The sequence below is a fragment of the Leguminivora glycinivorella genome, chromosome 10 (assembly GCF_023078275.1).
Source record: "Leguminivora glycinivorella isolate SPB_JAAS2020 chromosome 10, LegGlyc_1.1, whole genome shotgun sequence".
Classification (NCBI taxonomy): Eukaryota; Metazoa; Arthropoda; class Insecta; order Lepidoptera; family Tortricidae; genus Leguminivora; species Leguminivora glycinivorella.
The window spans coordinates 3538271-3550766 of record NC_062980.1 but is presented as its reverse complement, the minus strand read 5'-3'; the positions used below and the strand labels follow the sequence as shown (position 1 = coordinate 3550766).

Below are 12496 nucleotides of genomic sequence, written 5' to 3'. Positions count from 1 at the left end.
GTTCAGCTCTAAGCTCGTGTAGGTGAACGCGTCCTATGCTTGTATGAGTGAAATATGACAGGTCGACAATTCGCGTTTTTGACAGGCGGTAACTGTGAGGTAACCGAGAGGGGGTGGGCAGCACCTTCAGCGGGGAGCGGGAGTGGCAATACTGTACGATAATAATCTTTATTATATTGGGGTATAAGTGACGATCAATGAAGATCGTTTACCTACTTATCCATATGACTCCATCAAATCAGTAGCAATGTTTGTATACCATCGATGCTTTTGTCGATTGAGGGCTGGTCTGGGTACTCAGCTAACGTCAATATCGTTATAGTAAGCGATTTGAAATGTTTGTTTACTGGCACCCAGCAACAGGTTATTTCATCGCTGCTGACTTTTATGATTGCTAACGGATATTCGGACGGAATGGATTGAATTCTTTATTGTACTGTGTATTATCTACTTATATATCTTACCGTCGCTGTACGTTGCAGTGTCCTCCACTCAGGCCGATCTTGCCTTTCTAAAGGATCCCTGGAGCCCGACGCGCGTGACCTTCTTGATAGTGCTGAAACAGCGCGTGGCGTGGATATTACGGCTCTTGTACTTATCTACAGTATATCCCCATTAAATCAGTAGCGATATTAGTCGAGTCGAAGAGATTGTGGATTGAGGCCTGTGTGCGTAGCCAAATGCACAAACGCTCACGATAACATATCTTTCGTAGCTATCTATCTCTATCGCTTTTGCGTATTGGCGCCACAGAGCCAGACTACCTTTCTGCGGCGTTTCGATTTCGTTTCGCGTCGCAGAAATTCCATTCGGCTACGGGGCCTGAATTGTTTGTTTACATTGACGCCCGGTAACAGGCCACCTCATGTTTCATACTTAATTAGTACCCAAAAAACATTCGGTGTGAATGGATTGCATTGAAACGATGTTATTATCTAACCTTAATATATTAATTATTTCTTTTTATTACCTATCTTCTTAACCATATGACTTTATTAAAATAGTAAGGAAGTTTGCCCATCGAAACATTGAGGAGGCACTCTCAAAGGTTAATGATGACAATGACAGATGGCGCTACCTATTAGTCCATACGTGAGAGCGAGAAAATATGTTTTTTCTCTCTCTCTCTCTCGTAATGAATGACAGTGACATGCCTAGACAGTCTAGACACTTGCACAGGCGCCGCCTGGCGGGATAAAATGTCAGTGTGCCTCCTCATTGAGAACCGAGGTCTGAAGTGTATGTTTACGGTGGCGCCCGGCAACTGGCCAAGTAGTCAACAGACCTTTAAACTAATGGGTTGGGTAAACGTTGTTGTTGTCTTTTATGTTTAGTTTAGATCTAAATTCATTATTGATTACCTACTTATCCGCATGACTCCATCATATCAGTAGCGTTGTTTGTCAATCGACGTGATTGTGGACTGAGGTAGGCTTGTGTCGTTCACGAACTATGAACTGTTAGGAATAAAATCCCATCAATGACCGAAATGAACTGAATCTTTCCGTGCTCTGAGAATCGGTCTTTGCTCATTTAGTTCAGTATAGGATCGGCGAGCGCGAGCGGTTTGGATCGAGAACGAGTGTGTGACTGCGCTGACCGAGAATAGAGCTACTTAGCAGAGCAACAAAAAAACGTCAAGTTTTCATATTAAACTTCGGTTACTTACAACCTTCCGGCCCGGAATGTTACTATCTGTGGACTAACTATTCGTATCATTTTGACACTATTCGTTCTGATCTTTCCGACCGCAGTGGTTGCTGGTCTGGCTGAACTAAATGAGCAAAAGACCTAAAAGAGCGAACTAGTTCGTGGGAGCGATTGAACGAGATCGGAGCGCTCCGATCAACGAACGAAACGGCACAAGCCTAGACTGAGGCCTGGATACATATCCAACATCATAATAGCTTGAGCATCGTAGCTAGCTCTTCCTGTCGCTCTTCTGTAATGGCGTGACACAGCCAGACTGCGTTTCGATCGCTACGTATTATAGCTTCAACGATTATTACTTCGGCTAGACCGGTTGAAGTGTTTGTTTACGGCGGCGCCCAATCACGGGCCACTTTTAATGTAGTTGTCCACTGGTTTATGTACTGAATGAGATTAAAATTTAATCTGATTTTCAAACCTTAAGATGTTTAAGTTTACATCTACATTCATGATTGATTACCTATTTATGAACACATCCCTGTAAAACAGTAGCGGTGTGTGTTTATCAAAGCGAGTGTACGGGATTAAAGCTCAAGTGCTTGTTTATAGCGGCAGTCAGCAACAGGCCATTTCACCGCTTCAGTCTTTATTATCAACTGACATACGCACAGAATGCGTTGAAATCTTTATACAAAATTACAGAACTTTATTGCCTGTACATTAAGGTGTGCATTCATATTTTTGGCGCTTTGTCTGTATTCACAGCTGTGTTGTTGACTGTATCCAACCAAATGGCAATGTTTAATTTTAGTTGTACATTTGTATCGATTACTTGCTTCAATGTTAAATGAGCAGCAATGTTTATCCCCTCCCGGACCACCAGGTTGAATTCCTAAAATGTTGAAATCCCGAAATGTTGACTTTCCCAGAATGTTGATTTTTTTCAGTTTCGCAAAATGTTGAATTCTTATAACGTTGAAATATTAAAAAGTTGAATTCTCAAAATGTATACTTTCAACATTTCGGGATTTCAACATTTTAGGAACTCAAGTTTATATTCCTGGAATCTTTTTTTAACATGGGTATTTTTTAATATGATTTTTACTCAGAATCGCGAGCTTTTTGGTCCTAATAGGAGAAAAAAATTGTCCCAAGATTTCCAGACATTTTTGGGATTGTCCATCCCATTACCGATATAGCTATGAAAAAATGGTGTACGGAATGGAAAACAAATCTTGGGACAGTTCCTAATAGCAGACGAAGGGCGCAGTGAATTTGCGTCGCTGCCGACATGTGAAATATAAAGAATGTTGGTACTTACATGAGATTAATTGAAACACCCAAAATCCAGCCAATGCAGTTTTTAATATTGTTTATATATTGAAAACATTACATTGTGTGTCAGATTATAATATTCGCATTACGGATTAACTACGATTTAATATAAAAATATAGGAGCCATATTGTTGGCTCAGCGGAGGAGAATCAAGAGAGCAGTGACAGCTCACCACAGATATATATAGAGTTAGTGTCTCATAGAGACCATAAACAATGTGGGGTGTACAGATCATTCGATACTCCTCCTTACACATCACATTGGATTATATTATATTTAAATATGGCTCTACTATATTGACGTAACTCTAGTTAAGAACATTTATGTAGAGCTTAAATATAACAAGCTTTCATACAATCTTATATTATAGCATGCTAAGAATAAAAACAGTAAATGATGCATAACTTTACATAATAACATCAGTTCATCACAAAAACAAAACATTTTAGAAACTACGGTTTGAGATTTAATGCTTTCACAAAGGTGTTATGTTTTTGACTACATAAAGGCTTAGTTAGTACATCTGCCACCATATGGTCAGTTTGCAAATATTGTACACTTAGGTATTTCTTTTGAACTAAATCTTTTACAAAATGATATCTTAGATCTATGTGCTTAGTTCTTTTATGGGAGTGATCTTTTACAAGAAGCAACTTTTGTGCACTTTGACTGTCGTTAAATACAACTACATTACAAGTTTTGTCTAGAATTTCAGAAATGAAACTTTTAACAAAGCAAATGTCTTTGCAAACGTCAGCAATAGCTATATACTCCGATTCACAGCTAGATAGAGCAATACAACGCTGCTTTCGGGCCTCCCAATTTATAACATTATTGCCTAATTTTATGACAAACCCGGTGTAAGATCGACGGTCTGATATATCGTTTGCCCAGTCCGCGTCTGTGTAAGCATTAATATCAAAACTATTGCTTTTAGTAAAGTACAGTTTATAATCAATTGTACCAGCTAAATAACGCAGAACCCGTTTTGCAGCGCGCCAGTGAGTTTCATCAAAACAATTACTAAACATGCCTAACTGGCTGCATGCAAATGATATATCAGGTCTTGTACAAACACTTAAATACATCAAACTGCCCAACAATTGCCTATAGTTATATGCATCATCATCAATACATGCTTTTTCTGATTTTTCAAATTTTACATTTACAGGTAGTGGTGTGGAAACAGCCTTACAATTCATCATATTATACTTTAATAATAAACGCCTTATGTATGCTGACTGATCTAATGTAGTTATGCCATTTTTCCTATAAACATTCATACCTAAACAATTTTGTAATTTACCTAAATGACGAACTTCAAAATTATCTTGCAAAAGTTTTAAAACATTTTTAATACAATTATTATGAAAAATATAGAAATCGTCAACATACAGGGCTATAATTACATATTCTGTCTCAGTTTTCTTAGTATATATGCAAGGTTCACATTTACTTTGTATATAATTATTTTGTGACAAAACTGAATGGATTTTTGCGTTCCACATCCTACTTGCCTGCTTCAGGCCATATATACTCTTATTTAACAAACAAACTTTGTCATTAGATTTAAAACCTGATGGTTGTTCCATAAAAATTCGTTCATTTAATTCTCCATTTAAAAATGCAGTAGTGACATCTATATGATCAATTTCTAATTCTAATTCAGTTGCTAAAGAAAATAAAATTCTCAAGGTGCTGTGCCTCACTACGGGTGAAAAAGTGTCAGTGAAATCTATCCCCTCTTTCTGACTAAAGCCCCGAGCAACCAGTCTAGCTTTAAACTTAGAATCTTTACCTGAATCATCTAGTTTCCTTTTAAAAACCCATTTACACTTAACAATATTTTCGTTTTTGGGCCTATCAACTAGCGTCCAAACTTTATTTTTGATCATAGAGCTGTACTCACTTTGCATCGCCTCGCACCAACTATCCTTCTCTGGAGAGTTGACCGCTTCTTCATATGACGAGGGTTCATCTAATGACCCGTCAGCCATGGTTGATAACATGGATAAATCGTAGCTGTCAAATCTGCTCGGTACAGTACCTCTCGTACTACGTACGGGGCGAGAGTTAGATGTGTCGGCAGTGACCGACGACATTGACTCCTTACCAGGTGAAGAAGACTCCGGCACAGAAGACACAATGTCCAGTGGGACACAAGCTCCATTACCTTTGTCATTACTATCAAGTGATGACGCAGGAAGCGAAGACTCTGAGCCCTCCGGCACATAGTCCCCATCACGCGCGTCATCATCACCTTCATCGCCAGTACAGTATCTTTCAGACAACGGCGACCACGCAGGTGGCGTCAGCGTCTCCGCATCTGAAATTTGACGAGGGCTAGTTGAGCAAGATTTGTTGGATTTATCACTTTCATTATTAAAATTGGCATTATTATTTAAATTCATTTCATTATTTAAAATTATTTCATCATTTAAAACATCATGACTAGATTTATTTGAATTTAAATTATCCACATTATTAAAATTGTTAACATTAAAATTGCCATTGCTCATGTCAACATTATAAAAATAAAAATCATCTCCGCATTTTGCCTTACACCTGTCATTTTTACCAGGAAATTTATTTTCTATAAAAGATACTGTCCTTGAAAGTATTACGTTACGAGGATTGGCAGGATCACTCAAACGATAACCTTTGCAATGTTCACCGTAACCCACAAAAATGTACGCTTTTGCTTTTGCATCTAGCTTGCGACGTTTTTGACTAGGAATTAAAGAATAAGCAAGACAACCAAAGACGCGTAAATGGCTAACATCTATCTCAGATTCAGACCATAAGCGTTCAGGAATGTCACCCGACAGAGCCCTGGTAGGAGACCTATTTTTCAAATAAATCGCGCACATTACGCTTTCTCCCCAGTAGCGATTACAAAGGCCAGATTCCTGTAACATTGCTCTTGCTTTATCAAATATAGTTTTTCCTGCACGCTCAGCTCTGGCATTTTGCTGTGCCGAGTAGGGTACAGTAGTCTGGTGAATAATGCCATGCTTCTGAAGATAACTACTGAGTCTATGATTAACATACTCTGTACCATTATCAGTGCGAAGCACTTTAATTGGCAAGTCCTTTTGTTTCTCTACTAGGTTTTTGAAATTAATGAAATGGGAACTCACCTCAGATTTGTTCTTCATCAAGTATCCCCATGTCTTCCGGGTATGGTCATCCGTGAAGGTTAGCAAGTAGCGTGCGTTGCCCCATGAGCGTACTTGCATCGGGCCAATGACATCTGAATGTATGAGCTGGTTCGGTTGGGAAGCACGGCTGGTGCTGACCGGGAAAGGAGCTCGAGGCATCTTCCCAGCCAAGCACGACTCGCAACTACCATGCATGTCTTGAGCCTGAAATCGAAAATTCATGCAATGTTTCCCATCACCCAGTATCCGCATACCTTCTTCTGATAAATGTCCAAGGCGTGAATGCCATGTGCCCATAGACACACTTGACGCAGCATGAGCCTTCTCTGTCCCTTGCCTATGCATGGGCTTGAGAGACTCCTCCTCAAGGACACGCCGCCCTTGCACCTTAACTTTATACAACCCTTTTTCTTTCCTAGCAGTTAAAACATGGTTGCCTGTGATTTTGCATTCTTTATATATTTGACAGTTATCCTTATTAAAAATGACAGTATATCCCCTGTCTGCAACACGTCCTACTGACAGCAAATTACTAGTGAGGTCTGGCACATGGAGAACATTATTTAGGCTTATACTAGAAGTTATGGGAACCCTACCAGTATTACTACTAACTAGTTTTTGACCATTAGCAATAAAAACAATAGAACTTTTACCTTGGGTTTCACTAAAAAGGTCCTTGTCTGAGCACATATGGGACGTCGAGCCGGAATCCAGAATGAACTCTTTGGAATCCTCACTGAAGGCTGCATTCGCACAAGCATACATAGATTCGTGTGGATTCCTCTGCTCATCCTTTTTCTTCTTGAAGCACCTTTTGTCCGTGTGTCCATTCCTTTTGCAGTATTTGCAGAATAAGGCACCCTTCTTCTTTTTAACATAATAAGCCATGGAGTTCTCCTCGCCGTTGCGCCTGTGCTCCTCCTGAAGCAGACGCGTACGGACAACCTCACTTTTCAAATTACTGGTTAAACAGGCAGTCTCCAAGCCTGAGACAAGATTGTCGAACTCTTGAGGTAGGCCAGATAGCAGTATCTCAGCAACCTCAGCATCGTCAATGGTCTTCCCGATGTCATCAAGCTGTTGTACTAGCCGCATGACAGCCTCTATGTATTCTGACATGTTGGAATACTGCTTGTATTCAATCCTGTGAAGCTGTCTGAGTAGAAGTACCTTCCTGTAAAGGCCCTTTGGCTCGAACGTATCCGCCAGCTTCTTCCAAGCCTCCTTAGCAGTCTTTGCATCTCTGACGTATTGGTATAAATTGGGCTTGATGGAGAGGCAAATGCGAGCCAAAGCACGGCTGTCCAGGGTCGTATCGGCATTGGTGCCCTCGACGCACTTCCATAGACCCTCCAGGGTCAGCAACATTTGCATAGCAAATTTCCAGTTGACGTAGGAGTTGATGCCATCAAGTTTTTCGACAGGGATATTATGGTCCGTATTCTTCATTGGTGTAGTCATCTTGATAAATGCGAATTGGCTGGATTTGGGAAATATATCAGATTACTCGAGGGGAGAGAAATCTTGTGTCACATGTATAACCTCAAAATCTTAAACCGTCTTGGTGTTAACAAATCAGGTTACAAATTTCCAATCGTGCAGCGTTCATCTCTGGGCACTAGTAACCTAATAGCAGACGAAGGGCGCAGTGAATTTGCGTCGCTGCCGACATGTGAAATATAAAGAATGTTGGTACTTACATGAGATTAATTGAAACACCCAAAATCCAGCCAATGCAGTTTTTAATATTGTTTATATATTGAAAACATTACATTGTGTGTCAGATTATAATATTCGCATTACGGATTAACTACGATTTAATATAAAAATATAGGAGCCATATTGTTGGCTCAGCGGAGGAGAATCAAGAGAGCAGTGACAGCTCACCACAGATATATATAGAGTTAGTGTCTCATAGAGACCATAAACAATGTGGGGTGTACAGATCATTCGATAGTTCCTTTCTCCTATCAGGCTATCAGGATTAAAAGAGTCCACGATTCTTTGAACAAATCACATAAAAATTACCAAATAAACCAAATACCGTTTAACACTAAAGACCTACTTAATCTTTCTGGTTGGTTGACTGTTGGTTGACCATTGGTTGACTGGTAGAGAATGTTTCAAAGCATTAAGTTCGCCATTTATACTTCTGTATGCCCTGAGATAATTTCGACATACAGAAATGCTCGGGTAATTTCGAAAGGGGAATCTTGATATGATGGAAATAATGGTGATTTTTATGTGACTTTCGAAATTAGACGACGTTCGAAAGGCCGACAAGGTCAATACCCTGATTGCTATTTAAGCGGAAAAAATCGAAACTCATTTTTTTCGAACTACGAAATGTTTTCACTTGTATCGCACTTAGGGTCATTAGTAACCCTATCAGCTGTTAAAGTATCACTCGGGACCTTTGCTACACCCTGTAGGTACCTACCGCAAATTCAATCTTATGGAAATTCAACATTTTAGGGTTCACCATACCGCAAAATCAACTTTCTGCAAATTCAACATTTTAGGATTCAACAAGCTGCAAATTCAACTTTATGCAATTTGGACATAAAAAGAACTCAACAAAATGCAAATTCAACATTTTAACATTCAACATCCTGCAAATTCAACTTTTTGCAAATCCAACATTTTAGGAATTCAACTTGGTGGTCCTGGAGGGTTTATCCATCGGCACGAGGATTGAGGCCTGAAGTGGTTGAGGCGTGCTTCTGACCTAATGGGTCAGCTGGGCTTTAGACGAATAGGTTGGATACTATAAAGGGACTGTCCAATGTTATAACAATGTTGCCGACATCCATATATTTATCCCCATTTAATGCGTGCCGACGTTTGTCCATCCACACGACTCACACGAGTGTATCGGATTGACGCCTGAAGTTTGTTTACGGGGCGCCCCGCCTGATCATGCTTCAGAGTTCAGTCTTAATAGGATAAGCGGCTGACGACCTTCGGAGTTCGGACTGAGTGGTTGGATTGGATTCGAACTTTATGTAATCGTCTAACTTTATATCAGTGTCTAAGCTTAGATTAATAATAATCGATTACCAGTATCCATATTAAATCAGTGGCGATATTTGTCCATCGACACGAATGTATTGGATTGATACCTGAAGTGGTCGTTTAAGGCACCGTCACTCCATGCTCCAGACTTAATGAGATAGTCAGCTGACCTTCGGATCGAAAGGGTTGGATACAAATTTATTTATTATTGTGATTGCGTAATCTTAATAGACATGTTTATGTAAGTTAACCTACACTAGGATCGATAACCCATCTATATGTCCCCATATTATGTCAGTCGCGTTGAGACGACTCGAACGCTACCCATCACATTTAATGAAAATATCGACCTTGATAATCAAATAAATTTTATACAAATGTAGGTAAGTACCTACTTAATTGGCAATTATTTTACGATTTGTTCAATATATTTTTCTGTGTAGGTACTTAATGTTCAAACACAAGAGACATATTCGTACTTGTGCTTGTATAGCGAACGCTAAACAAGAAATATATTGCCCGAGGGCGCTCTTATTGACGAATAAAAGGAAATATAATATTCTGCTATATAAGAGCTCGACTAACGATAATAGGATAGTATTGATGTCAATGGGACAGGCGTAGGTGTGGTGTGTCCTTATCACATTATTTCTAATATCTACCGGTTTTAATTTATACCACGATTATTCATCACACGGAGCCTCTTAGAGAAATAATTCATTTCCTCTTCGCAATTATGTAAACGTGTAAGAAAATATTTTTATCGCAGCACGTGCTCAGCTGAGCGGCACTGTTGCTAACTGCATCACGCACGCGTTTATAACATTATACGTATTAACGACTGGACTATAAAATCATTGTTTTTATTTTGCGATAAAAAATTAGGTCCGCTTTCAGTTTAAATCGTAGTTAGCGGTAATGCCATTGACTCAAAAGAAGGGTATTATAAGTTGGACGGATCCAGGGATTCCTGGGACCTATAGGCTGGGCCTATAATTTTACCACGGTACGAAAAAAAAATACAAGAATTTGAAAACATTAAACTCTTGGATCTTGCCGCCTGAATAACATGTATGTCTATCTACGAATAACTTAACAGTGTCATACGTTTTGACAACTCAGTAAACTCGTAACAATTGTGATTTACAAACTAAAGAACGTTTTTCTTTCCAGATCCTCCCATACATCGACGGGTTCAACCACGTCTCGAAAATCGCAGCCCTGACGGACGTGGAGATCAGCCTGGTTCGAGCGTGTGTTCAGAACCTAGTCTACTACGGTGTGGTCACCCTAGTGCCCATCTTCCAGTACTGTGCTGTAAGTAACTAATAACTTCCTCGAATCCTCGCTACCCATGGTTTGAAAACATGAAAATAAAACGTAAGTAGGTACATTGTATCACTGCTTCGACTGAGTACTGAACACATACCTACTAATAAATTCAAACATCTCATGAAGTTGTCAGATTTATCTAATTGTTCAGATTGCAATATGGTGGAAGATGTTGAACATGTACTGACGGAATGTGTCCGGAGCGCTGCACAGCGGCGCGGGCGTTTCACATGTAATGGCAGTAACGTGGGCTGGTGTAACAGTGCCTTGGTCTCACCGTCATCCGATGATGCCAAGGAACTGCTAAGTATTTTTTTTTTCTAATACAGAACCTCCAACATAATCGGAGTTTTTTGTTATGCTAGTAAACGGTTTCATACCAGTTCTCGCATTTATTCCTCTCGCACTTCCATACATCATACGGTTCTTTCTATCATTCATCGCTTTTCTTGCTTTACGTGGGTGGGTGTTATTTATATTTAAAGTCACATACAGGTCGAACGCGATTAATTAACAATTTGAGTCTTCCGCGACCACGGCCAGTGCAACCTGGCCGAAACGTTGGGAAAAAAGGTAAAAATAATTTTTCCCCTCACTAGCTCGGAAACACGTGTTTTGTCCTTTAATAGCAGCGGGTAAAAACGCATTTTATCCACTAGTGGGTAAAGTAATTTGACCTTGATTAAAGTCAAATTAACTGCGTTAAAATTGCTAAAAGTAGGTGAATCTAGTAATAAAGATGATTTACCACCTGTGGAACTACTGGAAGCAGTGATAAACGCATTTTTTGCGTTGTAGTTTCCTCGCTGTAGTGAGGGGAAAAGTTTTGTGTTACACTCGGGTGCAAATGTATTTTACTTCTCGTGTGTTAAAAAACTCGCAAGTTCAGGATTCTATTCTCGAACCACTCGCTTCGCTCGTGGTTCAACTATAGAATCCTTTCACTTGCTCGTTTTTCAATTCCACACTCGGCGTTAAAATACAACTTTGCCCCCTTGTATAACAAATAACTATTAATTAATCGCGTTCTGCGAGAACTTAAAGTGGGTGTTATTTACTTGTAAATTTTGTATTACGGGGGTGGCTTAGCAAATTGCTAAAACTCCCAGGTTAAATAAATGAAAAAAAAACTATATTTTTTATACTTTGCAGACAAAGTTAACTCCTATATTATGTCTCTCGAGTTTGTTTCGTTTGACAGTTCTGTTTTCTTTTCGAGATCTCGTATGGATGCTATGTAGCCTACCTGCCTAGCTCGCTCATTTAAGTTTATTCTAAGTCTTACGCTGCTATAATTATTATAATTTGCGTATAAATATAATACATTTATAATTATTATTTTCTTCTCTTCCAGGTGTATAGCGCGACGCCCAAGTTAAGACAGCTGACGAGGTGTGCGGGCCTGCAGCGGCAGTGTGTAGAGTTCTGCGCCAGATCATGTAAGTTCCACCTTCGATGGACTCAGATGACATGACATAGTGTTCATATTAATTCATAAACAAATTTTATAAACAGAATCCATCCATCGAATTAAAAGTAAGTGCAGATAAAGATGCAGTTTCCAGAAAACAAAAAGTTACCTACTTAATTTTTTACCGATGGAAGGCTCATACCTACTTTAGACGGAAATAACTAAATTCTATAAGTAGGTACTATATTAATATTAGACACTCTATTTATTGCTGCAAATTCATAACATGACGAAAAAAACGTTTCGCCTGAATTCTCTCAATTCTGACTTTGATATTTCTCGTTTAGAGACCAATGTGCACGTCTTACTTTGTTTTTCTGTTTGTTACAGCACGCCAACTCCCAAAAGTGTCAGATCTCTTTCGCATGTACGCTGGCATGACATACGGCAGCACAGTGCGAGACCTCTGTCGGCGGATACGGCCGCAGGAGCTAGCGGTCGACGAGCGAAGGCTTGTCCTGTTTGGAGTGTTAGAAGGGCTCATCCGACGCGTTTATAAGGTAGATAGTGATTTGTTTCCAATGTCTCACT

General features: G+C 39.5%; 1 protein-coding gene across 1 annotated transcript in view; it reads left to right on the top strand.

Moving 5' to 3' along the window:
• The window catches only part of LOC125230615 (GATOR complex protein NPRL2), a 130709-nt gene that overhangs the window by 116427 nt on the left and 1786 nt on the right, over positions 1 to 12496 (top strand). Inside the window, exons 5-7 of the mRNA XM_048135832.1 lie at positions 10336 to 10479; positions 11849 to 11933; positions 12296 to 12465. Of these exons, the coding sequence (XP_047991789.1) occupies positions 10336 to 10479; positions 11849 to 11933; positions 12296 to 12465 (399 nt within the window). The remainder of the gene's footprint in view (positions 1 to 10335; positions 10480 to 11848; positions 11934 to 12295; positions 12466 to 12496) is intronic.